This window comes from Microcaecilia unicolor, chromosome 6 (assembly GCF_901765095.1).
Source record: "Microcaecilia unicolor chromosome 6, aMicUni1.1, whole genome shotgun sequence".
NCBI lineage: Eukaryota > Metazoa > Chordata > Amphibia > Gymnophiona > Siphonopidae > Microcaecilia > Microcaecilia unicolor.
The window spans coordinates 256,013,776-256,031,456 of record NC_044036.1 but is presented as its reverse complement, the minus strand read 5'-3'; the positions used below and the strand labels follow the sequence as shown (position 1 = coordinate 256,031,456).

Sequence of the window (17,681 nt, the reverse complement as noted above, 5' to 3'; positions counted from 1 at the left end):
CTCAACTGAAAATATTCAACCCCTTCTTACACTGGATATTGACAGAGGGAATCTTGAATGAGGGCAGCCTCATGTCACTGACTATTTCATACATTTATTATTTTGAGAGAAAAAGTGCTTCCAGATGTTTGGTTTGAACTTGCTGTTTCTTTTCTTTTCCTAGTAATTCATATTAACTTTAATATTTACAAGATCAGACCTTTTCTGTAAAGTCCCTCTATAATCATGTCCCATTCTTTGAAAACATAGATTCTTTTTGTTCTAACTTATTCCCTTAGCTTGTTCCTTTTGGTGTACAGCTAAACCTTTTTACCCTTCTGTCTTTCACATCTGTTTTAATAATATGGTCGACTAGCTCTGGACACACTTTTCTAAGCTACACATTTGTAGTAGCCAGAGTATTATAATTCTTTAGCCTGGAAGGAACTTTGGGGTTGATACTCAAAAGGTTTATGCTCCTGCCTCTGAGAGTTATGCTTCTCAATTAGCCTCTTTGAAAATTTACTAGGGCTGAGTGCATTGTCAGTGAGTGCTCACTGCCAATGAAGTTATTCCCAGATATTCACAACCAAGCACTGTCCGGGCCTCGGCTTTGAATATCCAGCTATTTTTGAGCTGGCTAACACATGGTCCCTTAAGTCAATATTCAGCACTTAAATGGCCATGAGTTAGCGCATAAAGGTAGGGCAGACTTTTATACAGTCCTATTTATGCACTAAACCTAGCTGCTTAGGGGGAGATTCTGGCATGGAGATCAATGCTGACTAAACGTATTCTATAAGCGGTACCTAGATTTAGGTGTGGTATGTAGAATACGCTTAGTTGGTATCTCGGCACCTAAAACTACGTGCCTCCATTTACACCAATGAAAACATAGTGTAAATACCAGTACGTAGATTTAGGCACACTAGACCATATTCTGTAACTACATGTTTAAATTTCAGATCACCCATGAAACACCCATTTCCCCACCTATAAACAAACACCCTTTTTGCCTGAACACATTACAAATTAGGCGCACTGAATTACAGCATGCACTTAGCAAGTTGTACGTGTAAATTCTAATTATTGTCAATTAGTGTTCATTATTGCTTGTTAAGAGCTGTTATCAATGCTGATTAGCTTATTAAGCCAAATAAGTTATGCACGTTGTTATAGAATACACTTGGATTTTGGCACAGATCTCTAGGTACGCTATATAGAATCCGGGAGTTAAGAGCTGAATATCAACACTTAAGCAGCCGAGTGCTGACTCCACCCCGGAACACCCCCAACATATCCAGTTTTCAGTTAGGCATTAACCTGCGAATTTCAGCAGCATATAGCCAGTTGAGTGCCACTGAAAATTAGCGGCTTGCGCCAACCAAGGAATTTAACCAGTCAGCGAATGGCTAAATCGCTTTGAATATTGGCTGGTCAACTCTTTAAGAGCATAAAAAGTGGGTGGCACCAGGGGAGGATTTAGGGCGGGGAAAAGAAGTTAGAAACTCATAAATCTAAGCAAACGAATGGCAGGCCTACATTTATGATCATATCTTTTAAGCTTCTAAATTAGGATGAATTTTCAGCTCAAAATAGGGCACAAATTTAAGAGGCTAACTTAGGAGCACAAATTGAAGAGCTTGGCATTTTCTGAATATCGAGCCTTACATGTCCCTTGTCTGCTTGTATATAGGTCCTAGAGGATTATAATGTTGGCCTCCTCATCCAAGATTGATGTGGGTAGGGCCGCCGAGAGGGGGGGACAGGGGGGACAAAATTGCCCGGGCCCGGACCTCAAGGGGGTCCAGCGCTGCGCTAACTCCGTGGGTGGTACGGACAGATGCTCCCTCCCTCCCAGGGCCCGGGCCCCACCCGCCATCCCTCCCTCCAAATTTCAAAGGCTATCTCCTACCTTGGACCAGAGCTGAGAGACAGACAACAAGGGAAGGCTGAAGCGCGAGCCTGCACGCTTTTCACTGCATTCAGGCAGCTGTCGCCATAACCAACGAGGACGAGGTAGGAGATAGCTTTTGAAATTCGGAGGGAGGGACGGCGGGCAGGCCCTGGGAGGGAGGGAGGCCTTGGAATTCGGACGGAGGGAGGCCTTGGAATTCGGACGGAGGAAGGGAGGGAGGGGGCCTTGGAATTCGGACAGAGGGGAGGGGGTGGAGGGGGAGAGGAAGTTACCTCGGGGGGGGGGTGCAGTGACCTTGGGGGGGTGCAGTGACCTCGGGGGGGGGGGGGGGGGGCCCAGGGGCGGCCTTGTCCCGGGCCCGGCCCAGTCTCTCGGCGGCCCTGGATGTGGGGTCATAACTAAAACCACATATCATGCTTTTGCCTCAATACTTTCTACTAAGGAACAGTCTTTTACTTCTCACCTGCCTGCATGATCATTCTAGTCAGTTTTAACCACCCATGGTTATAGAGGCAAATATGCTTGGTAATCTTTAAAGAAAAATGGGATTTCATGAGCTTTCTTGAGGTCAAAGAAGTCAGTGCTTTTCTTTTCTGTGTCCCTCATTATCAGAGATTGTAACTCATAATTTTTAATGTCCGAAACAATGTATTTTTTCTCTAAAATAGTATAACTGCATGAAGAGTTATCCTTCTGTTGTAATACCACAAAAGATTTTCTAACTGAATAATCTAATGTTTAGACATGAAAGACTGACAACATTCAGAGTGGTATCATGGGGCTAGTATGAAAGTGTACACACTGGAATGGTGAGATTGTCAACATGCTAGCACAAACACATTTCACGCTCTTTCTAAGTATTAATGCAATCATGGAAACCTTGTGCAATAAGTTCCACAAGAGGAACATAGACACACTGGTCTGTATTCTGTTCAGGAGGGATAGGGTAGACAGAAAACATAGAGAGGTAGCAGAAAAGAAATATATAAAAACAATAGAAATTATGGGGAAAGGGAGGGGAAGCACAATGAATCATCTTGGAAAGGGAGGGGGAGATGGCACTTCCCCCCACAGGAATGACCTACGGACCTCCAGAATCAACAATAGAGCTGAATTAAGGTGACATATATAGGATTGTCATGGAAAGAGAGATGCCACATGTGGATTGGAGTGTCCATTTATGGAATCAAAAGTAGAGAGATTTTTTTTTTTTCCAAGAGGCATAGCTCAGACAAATAAAGAACTAAGATTAAGTGACACAACAATGAAGTGTTTCTTGATTTCACCTAGAATATTGTGTCTGGTTCTAGAGGCTGTACCTCCAAATGGATATAAGGCAGGAGGCATTCCCTACAAAAGCTATCAAAAGATGTAGAGTCTACATCTAAAGTGCTATAAAAGCCATTCTATATACGGTGCCCATTGCATTCCCAAATACCTGCATGTGTACAGTAAGGGGTGTGCAGCTGTGGGATCCCCTTACAGAAAGTGAATGATACATACCTGTAGCAGGTGTTCTCCGAGGACAGCAGGCTGATTGTTCTCACGACTGGGTGACGTCCGCGGCAGCCCCCACCAACCGGAAGAAGCTTCGCGGGCGGTCCGCACGCAGGGCACGCCCACCGTGCATGCGCGGCCGTCTTCCCACCCGTGCGCGACCGTTCCCGCCAGTTGAATGACAAGCAAAAATGAAGAAAACGCAACTCCAAAGGGGAGGAGGGAGGGTAGGTGAGAACAATCAGCCTGCTGTCCTCGGAGAACACCTGCTACAGGTATGTATCATTCACTTTCTCCGAGGACAAGCAGGCTGCTTGTTCTCATGACTGGGGTATCCCTAGCTCTCAGTCTCACTCAAAACAAGAACCCAGGTCAATTGAACCTCGCAACGGCGAGGATACAACAGAAAATTGACCTACGAAGAACAACTAACTGAGAGTGCAGCCTGACCAGAATAAATTCGGGTCCTGGAGGGTGGAGTTGGATTTACACCCCAAACAGATTCTGCAGCACCGACTGCCGGAACCGACTGTCGCGTCGGGTATCCTGCTGGAGGCAGTAATGTGATGTGAATGTGTGGACCGATGACCACGTCGCAGCCTTGCAAATCTCTTCAATAGTGGCTGACTTCAAGTGGGCCACTGACGCTGCCATGGCTCTAACACTATGAGCCGTGACATGACCCTCAAGAGCCAGCCCAGCCTGGGCGTAAGTGAAGGAAATGCAATCTGCTAGCCAATTGGAGATGGTGCGTTTCCTGACAGCGACCCCTAGCCTGTTAGGGTCGAAAGAAACAAACAATTGGGCGGACTGTCTGTGGGGCTGTGTCCGCTCCAAGTAGAAGGCCAATGCTCTCTTGCAGTCCAATGTGTGCAACTGACGTTCAGCAGGGCGGGTATGAGGCCTGGGGAAGAATGTTGGCAAGACAATTGACTGGTTAAGATGGAACTCCGACACCACCTTCGGCAGGAACTTTGGGTGGGTGCGGAGCACTACTCTGTTGTGATGAAATTTTGTATATGGAGCATGAGCTACCAGGGCTTGAAGCTCACTGACCCTACGAGCTGAAGTAACTGCCACCAAGAAAATGACCTTCCAGGTCAAGTACTTCAGATGGCAGGTATTCAGTGGCTCAAAAGGAGGTTTCATCAGCTGGGTGAGGACGACGTTGAGATCCCATGACACTGTAGGAGGCTTGATAGGGGGCTTTGACAAAAGCAAGCCTCTCATGAATCGAACGACTAAAGGCTCTCCAGAGATGGCTTTACCTTCCACACGGTAATGGTAAGCACTAATCGCACTAAGGTGATTCCTTACTGAGTTGGTCTTGAGGCCAGACTCTGATAAGTGCAGAAGGTATTCAAGCAGGTTCTGTGCAGGGCAAGAACGAGGTTCTAGGGCCTTGCTCTCACACCAAACGACAAACCTCCTCCACTTGAAAAAGTAACTCTTTTTAGTGGAATCCTTCCTAGAGGCAAGCAAGACACGGGAGACACCCTCAGACAGACCCAACGCAGTGAAGTCTACGCCCTCAACATCCAGGCCGTGAGAGCCAGGGACTGAAGGTTGGGGTGCAGCAACGCTCCGTCGTTCTGCGAAATGAGAGTCGGAAAACACTCCAATCTCCACGGTTCTTCGGAGGACAACTCCAGAAGAAGAGGGAACCAGATCTGACGGGGCCAAAAGGGCGCTATCAGAATCATGGTGCCGTGGTCTTGCTTGAGCTTCAGTAAGGTCTTCCCCACCAAAGGTATGGGAGGATAAGCATACAGGAGGCTGGTCCCCCAATGAAGGAGAAAGGCGTCCGACGCTAGCCTGCCGTGTGCCTGAAGTCTGGAACAGAACAGAGGCAGCTTGTGGTTGGTCTGAGAGGCGAAAATGTCCACCGAGGGGGTGCCCCACTCTCGGAAGATCTTGCGTACCACTCTGGAATGAAGCGACCACTCGTGCGGTTGCATGACTCTGCTCAGCCTGTCGGCCAGACTGTTGTTTACACCTGCCAGGTATGTGGCTTGGAGGAGCATGCCGAACTGGCAAGCCCAACGCCACATCCCGACGGCTTCCTGACACAAGGGGCGAGATCCGGTGCCCCCCTGCTTGTTGGTGTAATACATTGCAACCTGATTGTCTGTCCGAATTTGGATAATTTGGCAGGACAGCCGATCTCTGAAAGCCTTCAGTGCGTTCCAGATCGCTCGGAGCTCCAGGAGGTTGATCTGCAGATCCTTTTCCTGGAGGGACCACAGACCCTGGGTGTGGAGCCCATCGACATGAGCTCCCCACCCCAGGCGAGATGCATCCGTCATCAGCACTTTCGTGGGCTGTGGAATTTGGAATGGACGTCCCAGGGTCAAATTGGTCCGAATGGTCCACCAGAGCAGTGAAGTGCGGCAACTGGTGGAGAGGCGAATGACATCCTCTAGATTCCCGGTGGCTTGGAACCACTGGGAAGCTAGGGTCCATTGAGCAGATCTCATGTGAAGACGAGCCATGGGAGTCACATGGACTGTGGAGGCCATATGACCCAGAAGTCTCAACATCTGCCGAGCTGTGACCTGCTGAGACGCTCTGGTCCGCGAAGCCAGGGACAGGAGGTTGTTGGCTCTCGCTTCGGGAAGGAAGGCCTGAGCCGTCTGGGTATTCAGCAGAGCTCTTATGAATTCCAGAGACTGGGTTGGCTGGAGATGGGACTTTGGGTAATTTATCACAAACCCCAGCAGCTCCAGGAGTTGAATAGTGCACTGCATGGACCGGAGGGCTCCTGCCTCCGAGGTGTTCTTGACCAGCCAATCGTCGAGATATGGGAACACGTGCACTCCCAGCTTGCGTAGATACGCCGCCACCACCACGAGGCACTTTGTAAACTACCATGGGGCAGAGGCGAGCCCAAAGGGCAGCACACAATACTGAAAGTGCCGTGCGCCCAGGCGGAATCTAAGATACTGTCTGTGAGCTGGCAGTATCGGGATGTGAGTGTAACAAATGCCTACTTGCTGAATTAACGATATTTAACCTGTTTTGCAAGTAATGTCCTGTCCAGATGCTAGAAGTTGTCACTAAAAATAAGCATGTCTGTAGTAAATTTGAAAAAGGACAGGGAACTGAAAATGATATACCCAGTCTATATACCCCCATACCCCTGTTCATGCAGACATAATGTGTGCTAATTACAAAAAGAGTTCCTTATTCCTATAAATGTTAGATTTTTTACTGGAACTGCTAGCTATGTTGAACTTTGCCCTGAATCTCCATTGACCTGCTGATGGAAGCGAAACATAACTTGAATTTGTAATTGTCAGTGGCTTATGTCTAATGGGTTATGATGTAAAACGTTTAACCTATGACTTAATGCTTTTCTAATAAAGATGGAAGTGTCTGCATGGGGAGGAGACAGTCCAGTGTGGATTCACTGTCTTTAAGTGAATGCTGGTTCTCTCTCCTTCAAAGGCCTTTGCAATAATATTGAACATAACCCTTGTCTTAGTGTGTGAATTTCTTTCCCTTGACCTCCCAGAGATGGGAGGAAAGAGCTGGGTAGGTAACCTGTTTGGGCAGGGGTCCTAGCAAACAGTGCCTCATTCCTGTACTCAATCACACTGCTATACCCACCCAGTAGACCTACATGCTTGTGATGCCTATCTGTAGAGTTATGTAGCCAGGGCACCACATCAGCTATTAGTAGTTCTGTCAAGTGGCTAAGAGCTGTGGATGTCTGGCTCCTTCATATGTGTATTTGTTTTGTAAGTCCCATATCCTATTATACACATAAGAACATAAGCATAGCCATACTGGGTCAGACCAATAGTCCATCTTGCCCAGTATCCTTTTTCCAAAAGTGGCCAATCCAGGTCACAAGTACCTGGCAGAACCCCAAATAGAAGCAACATTTCTTGCTACCAATCCCAGGGCAAGAAGTGGCTTCAATAGCAGACTATGGACTTTTCCTCCAGGAACTTGTCCAAATTTTTTTAAAAACCCAGATACGCTAATCGCTGTTACCAAATCCTCTAAGAAAGGAGAAAGGAATGACACTGGCAGTCAGTCATACACATGAATAGATAAGAATAAACAATACAGAAGGTGACAAATTAGGTTTTTGGGGGGAGGGGGTTGTTGGATTACCAAACAAGGCCATTTCTTTCTAAATTGTAAAAGTATTCAGTAATATATTTGAGCTGGGAGAAAAAAATCAAAAATCACACTCTACTAAAGCATGCAGCATGCATCTTCTCTGTTCACTTTCCCTATAAAAAGAATAATTACAAATCAGTTTCTTATTGGTTAAATGAGCACTTAATCACTAACTACAGAACAAGACAAAAGTCTCATTTTTCAGCCTCTGATTGTAGTACCTTGTCTCTGATTACAACATTCTGCAGACTTCCTCCATCCACTGTATCAAGGATCAGACTAAGTGAGAGACTCTACCCCCACCCCATCCACACGCAAAAATGCAAACCTATGTAGTGTGACTTTTAGGCATTTATTATGTGCTCTATTATACTGGGAAACACCTGCTATAATTCAAACATCCATGTGACTTAAAATGAGGTGTTGCATTCTTTAGTATCATGATGATAGAATATATGCAATATGAATATGTCGTTTTTAATTAAATGGAGGCACTTTATTCTAAAGTGTAAAAGTTAGAAGGATTCTTATGTAGTCTAAAGAATCCTCTAGCGTGAAAATGATTGGGAAGAAATGTCTACTCAGTGAGTTGGATTGTGGAGTCAGATTCAATTCAGGTTGATAAGGCAAAACCATTGTCACCTCAAAATAATGTACCAGCTGATATTCAGTGCCAAGGCTTTCATGGCTAAACGAAATTCACCCACTTAGCTATGTGGGTGCCGGCACTGAATATTGCTGGCACCCACATAACCCCTGACTCCTCCCTAGTGCTGCCTCTGAACTGCCCTTTTTTTTTTGTTAGGCGCTTTGTGATGATATTCAGAGACACTGTCTGTAAAGTGCTGCTAAATATATATATATATATATATGTTGCATTTGTCTCCCACATTTTCCCACCTATTTGCAGGCTCAATGTGGCTTACATGATGCCGTAGGGAGAAATACAGAATGATGTTGCATTAAGGATCATAAATGACAGAGTAAATTAAGCAGTCAAGTATAGAGAGTTCAGTTTTGATCAGTCCTTGTAAAAGTTTCGTTGTCTGGTGTTTAGGCTGGATCATTGTGGTATGCTTTTTTGAACAATCACCAATTGGCGGCAGTAAGCGATTTAACCAGGCAGGAGAGACTCCTGCCCACTTAAATTGCTTTGAATATAGCTGATCAGTGTCTATATAACCATTAAAAACATCATCACAGTTGGCATTAGCTGTAACTCTTGCCTGTTCATCATCTTTCCATACAAAGTCATCATAAGACTGCAAAATCTTGACCTTCTATTGGCACATTGTCTCTTGACTTACTTTCATTAGAATTAGTGATGTGATTGATATGGAAACCTTTGATCTTAACCTGATACTTTAAACTTGGGCATCTCATAGGGTTGATCAGTTTGGTGAGACATTGCCTCGGTACTGCTTAGCCAGGGCATGGACAATACTGTAATATGACCGCTAAAGCCTCAAAGGTTGAGTATGAGATTAGTGCATATATGCATTGCCCCCATTCTTGATTCAGTGCTTAACTAATCTTTTCTCCGTTACAGGAAAGCTCACCTGATTTTGAGAAGATTGGAGAAGGTCAGTAGTCACTGTTCCACTCTTCTTCGTAGTGCCTACATCCAGAACCGCATAGACACTGTGCCGTATCTGCTGTGTTGCACTGAAGAGACTCGGCCATCTGGCATGGTATGGTACAACATCTTAAAGGACATCAAAATCACATGCGAAGAGAAAATGGTTCACATGTCCCGCAACATATATGGAGACTCTAAGGAACGATGAGGTGCATGTTAATGAGCTGATGTTCCTTTTTTCAAAGGCAAGAGGCTCATGAACAAAGACTCAGGATGTTCTTGAGATTTTGGGGAAAGGGTAGAGTCACAGAGGATGAAGATAATGCCAAGGCGGCCAAAACAGTCTTTTTAAAAAAGAGATTATATGAACTATAGAAAAGTTCCATCAAGCGGGATGTTCATTTTTTAAAATATGTTATTTGACTCAGTAGAAGACTGTCTCTTTTTTAAGCTTTTGCTACTGAATCCTGAACTACACCATCAAAATCTGAAACACTGAAAAAAAAATATCAGCAAGCCATACCAGGGGTCATTAAAGTTTCATAGCCCATGTCCTATACCACCAAGTGCTGGCTGATGATGTTGCTTGATGGAGGATGCCCTTTGGCTGCAAAACATATTGAAAGCATTGTCCAGAAAGCAACTTTCTTTGACATTAATGCAAGGAAATACCAGAACATTGCAGGAAAAAAAATAATTTTTATGCTGCAAATTTGCATACCTCCTTGCCTGTTAAATCTAAAATCTGTGGACCTTCCTTGTTAGGTCCTTAAAAGTACTTTGCATTAAAAATCCTCTTGAAATCCATGTTCTTGCCTTGGTATTTTGCAGATGCTGTATGTTCCTTGAACGTTCTTGCTATATTCTCTGTAATAGTTATTGTTTGCTGCTTAACTGATTATTTTTGATATCTTTCAAAGGAAGCATTTAAGAAAGAGGGCCATTTGTACTCTGTAGAATATGCGGCACTGTTCAGGTGTGAGGAGATTACTCACCAGCAAATTAGGAAAATGGAAAGTCAGCTATTTTTCTGTCCTACTCGCTTCTTTCACAGCCTGAAACAGATGTGACAAATATGAAAACAGTAAGACTGAGTTCTGATTTTGCAAACTTTACTAAGCTGCACACTAATGCCAACACAGCCTATTCACTTTGAATGAGCTGTGTTGGCATTGCCGCACGGCAGCCACTAGCACAGCTTAGTAAACAGGTTGGTTAGTTAGGAATGTCAAGGGAAGAATTTTATATAACTAGATTGATTCATAGAGGGTGTCCTCTAGCATAGCCATTTTGAAATCCATTTTTGATTAGTGTATACGGAACCCAAGCCCCCTGATATTCAGAGCTACTTAACTGGCCAGGAATGGTTCTTGGCTGGTTAAATAGTGTTTAGCCGGCTAATCACTAATATTCAGCAGGAGATAGATGATTGTCTCCGCTGAATATTCATGGTTAGTGCATACCCCCAGATTCTGTATAGTGTGCCTAGAGATCCGTGCCAAAATCAGTTCAGATTCTATAACAATGCATGTAATTGGCTTAACAAGCTAATGAGCACTGATAACAGCATTTAACAAGCAATAATGAGCTCTAATTAGCACTAATTAAAATGTAGGTACAAAACACGCTAAGCATATTCTGTAATGAAGTGCTCCAATTTTCTATTGTGCACTGGCAAAACATGACGGGGAAATATGCATTCTGAAATTTACATGTGTAATTATAGAATATAGCCTGGTGTATATAAATCTATGTGCTAGAATTACACTACATTCTTGCTGGTATAAATGGATATGTGTAGATTTAGTTACTGATATATCAACTTAACATAGTCTATAATTGGCACCACTTGGGTTTAGTCCATTCCATCATACTCAGGGTAAACTCTTGGGATCCTGCTGGGGTGGTGGTAGTCCAAAGGTAGAGACTACGTGGGAGATGGCAGGAACAGACTAAACCAATCCTGAAAGGTGAGAGTGGATTAGTGTCATGAGAAGAATCTGTGGAAGATAAAACATTGACTTGAACGGTGATCTGCATGCTTATTTGCATATTTGAACTAACCAAGAGTTTGGAGTGATTTAAAGCCCTAAGAAAAGGGAAATTGGACCCATTGGCTCTCAGGGCCTGGAAGGAGAGAACTGAAGCCCTGGAACATATCTGGGGTGACCTGGAAGACTATTTCAAGATGTAGAATACTTTCAGCCTGAGTAAGAAAGGTACCTGTTAAGAGAACCCAGAGGCTCAGGAGACCTGGAAAGTTAGAGTCAGTGTTGTTAGGTAGGTGGTTTTATTGTCCAATTGGGTGGTTTTCCGTGACCCGCTGCGGGAAATTTTTGCCCGCGGCGGGTTGCGGTTTTTTGGGCTGTTTTTGGACGGTTTTAAAAGCGGGTTTTTTTTTGGCTGAGGGGGTGGGGTTAGTGACATTTTGGGTGGGGCCTATGACAGGGAGTTGGGGGGTTTATGATGTGGGAGTGGGGGTGTCAGGGGCAGGGTTTGACTTTGGGCTGGATTTGGGCTCGATTGGGTGGGAAAACATTTTTTCTCCTGGCAACCCTGGTTAGAGTCTAATTTATTTAGAAATGTGGATTTTGGCATGTTAGTAAGCTGTACTTTTGGGTTTCATCTTGTACTTTGGCCAGTATGTGTAGCGTAAAGCTCTCAGTCTTTACTGTTGGATAGGTGGTCTGGATCACAGCACCAATTATAGAATACACTTAACACTGATTTCAGTACTGATTTTTTTAGGTACCATATATAGAATTTTCTCCATAATAGCTAACCAGCTGTATCATGTGATATAGCCAGTTAATCCAGATATTCAGTGCGAGGTTATGCGGTAGGACCACGTAAATAATAGTTCTATATTTAACCATTAGGAACTTAACTGGTTAGCACTGATTATCATCTTAAGTTCCGGCAAACAAAAATGAAAATGGATATTCAATGCCATTCACCGGAAACCACCCAGCACTGAATATCTGGGTTAGCGCTGAACACGAGACTTATGCAGGCTGCCTCCTGCTGGCTGAATATCAGCTCCAAGGTATTTTTTTTCTAATTTTGAAATATATTTTAGAAGAATAGTGTGTGAATAATCATGAAAAGTCCCTCTCATCTCACTTTTTAAACATCAAAAAGCAGAGTAGAATATATATATATTGGGTGTAAAGCAGGGTGAAGGAGAGCTTGCACCTATACAGTGCTGAAGGAAAACTCTGATATATCTGCGGAGGGTCATTTTTGATAAGGCGTGGTTAGGGTGGTGGACTCTGGTTCTGAGGAACTGAGTTCAATTCCTGGTACAGGCAGCTCCTTGTGACTCTGGCCAAGTCACTTAACCCTCCATTGCCTGCCACATTGAGCCTGCCATGAGTGGGAAAGTGCAGGGTACAAATGTAACAAAAATAAAATAATGTCCAAAATGGTTGTTTATCTCACACATATTTTCCAACAAGAAATACATCAAGATTTCCTGTTCAAAAATACATGAGATGGCTGTCCATCTGCAGAGGATGTCCAGCATGAAGGACCATTTTACAAACTGGAACTTCAATGTATGACTGGCAAAAAAATAGGGACAAAGACATTTGCCGGCAGCATTTGTAGAAGAATGCCAACACAGTCATCTCCACAGAGCAGAGGGGCAGCCCCCTGGTTAATGCAGTGGATTTTAAACCAAGGGACCCAGGTTCAAATCCCAATTTAACTCATTTATTTTATAATTGTGAGCCCTCCAGGAATAGAAAAATACCTACTGTACCAGCATACATACCACTTCAATAGCCTTCTGGCTTGCAGGTGGCTTATATACTTAGATACAGTAGATATTTTTCTGTTTCTGGAGGGTGCAGAATTAAAAAAAAAAGAGTTAAAGTAGGACTTTAAACTGGATCCCTTGGTTTAAAGCCCACTGCACTAATCACTAGGTTACTCCACAGACTTACTTCCTGTTCTGTTAAGATTACCCATAATTAGGGTTACCATAAGTCCGGATTTCCCCGGACATGTCCTCTTTTTGAGGACATGTCTGGGGCGTCCGGCGGGTTTTGCCCACCCGCTTGTTTGTCCAGAATTCTGGACAAATGGGCGGGCAGGCGGGCAGGCGAGCGGCACCGTGGGTCTCCCCTCCCCTTACTTACTATCTGCCCTGGTGGTCTAGTGACCTCTTTGGGGCAGGAAAGAGCCCCCTCTTTCCTGCCCAGAGCACTGCCCGTTCTTGCCCTGCATCCTTCTCAGTCTCAGCTCAGGATTAAAAATGGCCGTTGAGAGTTGAAGCGACCTCGCGAGACTTCAACTCTCGGTGGCCATTTTGAATCCCGAGCCAAGACCGAGATGGATGCAGGGCTCTTTCCTGCCTCGAAGAGGTCACTAGACCACCAGGGCAGTAGATACTAAGTAAAGGGAGGGGAATATGTGACAAGGGGGAGGAGAGGTGATGGGAGGGGAGGTGACAGGGGTGCAGGGGAAGGGAATATGTGACCCGGGAGAGGGGAATATGTGACAGGGGGCGGGGTGAGAGCGAGAAAGGGTGGGACGAGGATCTGAAAGGGACGTGGTGTGGGCGGGGCAGGGGGGCATGGTGTGGGCGGAGCAGGGGCAGGACAGGGGGCATGACATGTGTCCTCTTTTTCAGAGGACAAAATATGGTAACCCTACCCATAATACCTGAAGATGTCATAGAGGCAGATATCCCCTTTCAGTTTCACTTTCAGGTGAGAGGAAGGGGGAAGCAAGCCCTGAGGGATTAAGAAGGTGTCATGCCATAATCCCTCCAGTAGTCAGTTTCTTAATTAGAGCACCTTTTTATACCCTAGACATGATTGAAACAAGTCTAATTTAGGACTTCCTTCTTTTTAGACTCTGATGTTTCTTCTTCATCTAAGTCACTGTTGGATGTCCTGATTTTGGGCCCACTCTAGTCCTGCCCAAAACACTCCCACAACATGCCCCCCATGCTATTTGGACATACTGCAGTATTGGACGTCGCTTTTCTGTCTTTGCAAAATCAGGATTTGAACGTTTCAAACACATGGATGTCCATTTGGGCATTTTGAGATATCTTTGTGTTTTGAAAATAAATTCTACAGTTTCAAGCATAGGTGGGTAAGAGATGCATTTTATTTTATTTTTTTTATTTGTTGCATTTGTATCCCACATTTTCTCACCTTTTTGCAGGCTCAATGTGGCTTACATATTACCGTTAACGGTAATATGTAAGCCACCCGACTAAGAGCACAGCAAATCAGGCTGTTCAACAGGTAGCTAAGGAAGGAATTAAGCACTAATCTGTGCTGGTTGCCTTTAAGTTGGAAACCCCGTCAGTAACCTTTTAGGGGGGCAGACTCAAGAAAAATGTCAGGAAGTATTTTTTCACGGAGAGAGTGGTGGATGCTTGGAATGCCCTCCCACGGGAGGTGGTGGAGAGAAACGGTAATGGAATTCAAACATACGTGGGATAAACATAAAGGAATCTTGCTCAGAAGGAAGGGATCCCCAGAAGCTTAGCCAGTGGTGGGAGGCAGGGCTGGTGGTTGGGAGGTGGGGATGGTGCTGGGCAGACTTATACGGTCTGTGCCAGAGCTGGTGGTTGGGAGGTGGGGATAGTGCTGGGCAGACTTATACGGTCTGTGCCCTGAAAAAGACAGGTACAAATCAAGGTAAGGTATACACAAAAAATGGCACATGTGAGTTTATCTTGTTGGGCAGACTGGGTGGACCATGCAGGTCTTTTTCTGCCGTCATCTACTATGTTACTATATTACTATGTTAGCCGATTTCGGTCTGAACAAATACATGGTTTGGATTAATTCAAAGTGATATTGTGGTAGAATGTGGTATATATATGGTAGGTACAGTTGGGGGGAACTTAGATAGGGAGAGGGGAGGAAGAGTCAGGTGATGTCCATTACAGTCTTTGGTTACATTGTATCGCAGGTGTCCAGGTATTTTATGTTGGGTCGGTGGGGTATGCTCTTTTGAACAGTTCTGTCTTTAGTGCTTTCTGGAAATTTAGGTGCTCGAGTGTAGTTTTTACTGCCCAGTAGACATTTTTAAACAAACCATTTTCTAATGAGATGATAATGCTTTCATTAAAATATACACATTCTTGCAGAAAACCCAGAGTGTGCCATTTCTAACATACTCCTCTTGACTCCTGAAGGAGTACTGAGAGCAGAGGCTGTATCTGCTGGTGAAGAATACAATGAAATAAATGTTCTACTCGATGTGGAAACTCAAGAGAATAAAACCTTTTTTCCCAAGAAACATCTTCCGTACCCTAGTACAGTCATTAGTAATAAGTCATCTGGACTATTGTAACACTTTGTACACAGGCTGTAAAGAACAGACCATTAAAAAACTCCAGACAGCCCAGAACACCGCAGCCAGACTCATCTTTGGAAAAACTAAATATGAGAGGGCGAAACCACTAAGAGAGAAACTACATTGGCTACCACTCAAAGAACGAATCGAGTTCAAGATCTGCACAACCGTCCACAAAATCATCCACGCAGACGCCCCACTTTATATATTAAACCTAGTGGACCTACCACCTAGAAACGCCAAAAGATCGGCCCACAAATTCCTTAATCTAAACTTCCCGAGCTGCAAAGGAATTAAATACAAACAGTCATACGCTACTACTTTTGCGTATAAAAGCACACAGATCTGGAACGCACTACCCATGGCCCTGAAAAATATGGACAATCTAACCAGCTTTCGCAAATCTTTGAAGACACACCTCTTCAACAAAGCCTATGAAAGACATCCTTAATAAATCATTCCTTAAATCACTCAGGTGCATCAAAACACCTCTCACAACACCTTTCTAGCACCTTGCATCTAATTCATCTAATTTCAGATTATGTATTTAAAATCATGTAATGAACTTGCATCTTATTCATTTACTTTCAGCTTATGTATTTAAGATCATGTAATGACTGCATCATAACAACACTCTGTAAGCCACATTGAGCCTGCAAAAAAAGGTGGGATAATGTGGGGTACAAATGCAATAAATAAATAAATAAAATTGAACCGATTTGCAAGTATTGCTTTGCTGGGCAATGATGTTACTTAAAACTCAGGAGAAAGGAGAGAATATAGGATAAATATACTAATTCTCCCCTCCCTTGATATTCAAAGCTATATACTACTACTACTTATCATTTCTAAAGCGCTACCAGACGTACGCAGCGCTGTACACTTGAACATGAAGAGACAGTCCCTGCTCGACAGAGCTTACAATCTAATTAGGACAGACAGAACAAACAAGAGATAAGGGAATATTAAAGTGAGGATGATAAAATAAGGGTTCTGAACAAAGTGAATAAGGGTTAGGAGTTAAAAGCAGCATCAAAAAGGTGGGCTGTTAGGTTAGATTTGAAGACGGCCAGAGATAGAGCTTGACGTACCGGCTCAGGAAGTCTATTCCAGGCATATGGTGCAGCAAGATAAAAGGAACAGAGTCTGGAGTTAGCAGTGGAGGAGAAGGGAGCAGATAAGAGAGATTTACACAGTGAACGGAGTTCCAGGGGAGGAATGTAGGGAGAGAAGAGAGTGGAGAGGTACTGAGGAGCTGCAGAGTGAATGCACTTATAGGTCAATAAGAGGAGTTTGAACTGTATGCAGAAACGGATAGGAAGCCAGTGAAGTGACTTGAGGAGAGGGCTAATATGAGCATAACAACCCTGGCGGAATATTAGTTGTGCAGCAGAATTTTGAACAGATTGAAGAGGAGAGATGGCTAAGTGGGAGACCTGTAAGAAGCAAGTTGCAATAGTCTAAGCGAGAGGTGATAAGAGTGTGGCTGAGGGTTCTGGTAGTGTGCTCAGAAAGGAAAGGGCGAATTTTGCTGATATTATAGAGAAAGAAACAACAGGTTTTAGCAGTCTGCTGAATATGTGCAGAGAAGGAGAGGGAGGAGTCGAAGATGACCAACTGGCCAGACAAGGCCACTGACTGTCCACACTGGGACAGACCGAAGATTCATCAAGCCCAACATCCTGTTTCAAACAGTGGTCAATCCAGGTCACAAATCCCTGGCAAGATCCCAGAAAAGCGCAATACATTTTATTTATTTATTTAACACATTTATACCCCACATTTTCCCACTTAGTTGCAGGCTCAATATGCCTTACACAATACCGTAGAGGCAGGCTCCAGTTTGGTAAAATACAAATACACAATATAGTTGTAGGCATATAAGAAACATAAATAAAAGTAACAAAGAAATAAAGAGGGGGTGGTGATAAAAGTCCAATACGGTCCATAGTTTTGCTGTGTCACAGGAAGTAGAAAGTTAATTTGGGTCAGGGGGGTAGGCCTTCTGCTGCTTATCCCAGAAATAAGCAGTGGATTTTCCCCAAGTCAATTTAATAATGGTCTATGGATTTTTCCTTTAGGAAACCGTCTAGACCCTTTTTAAACCCTGCTAAGCTAACCACCTTTACCACATTCTCTGGCAACTAATTCCAGAGTTTAATTACATGTTGAGTGAAGGCTGCTGCAGCCCCACACTTGTTTATTATTATTTTTTTTTTTTTTGGTGCGGCCACTGGGGACAGGGAGCAGATG

At 44.1% G+C, this 17,681-nt stretch overlaps 1 protein-coding gene across 2 annotated transcripts in view; it reads left to right on the top strand.

Moving 5' to 3' along the window:
* The window catches only part of ASTN2 (astrotactin 2), a 1,362,231-nt gene extending 1,348,444 nt beyond the window's left edge, over nt 1-13,787 (top strand). Inside the window, exons 7-8 of one of the 2 annotated variants that reach the window (XM_030207207.1) lie at nt 9,075-9,291; nt 13,770-13,787. In XM_030207207.1, coding sequence (XP_030063067.1) covers nt 9,075-9,291; nt 13,770-13,787 — 235 coding nt within the window. Of the gene's footprint in view, nt 1-9,074; nt 9,844-13,769 lie in introns of those variants that run through there. The other variant, XM_030207206.1, reaches the window with a different exon arrangement.
* Nucleotides 13,788-17,681: the final 3,894 nt, after the last annotated feature.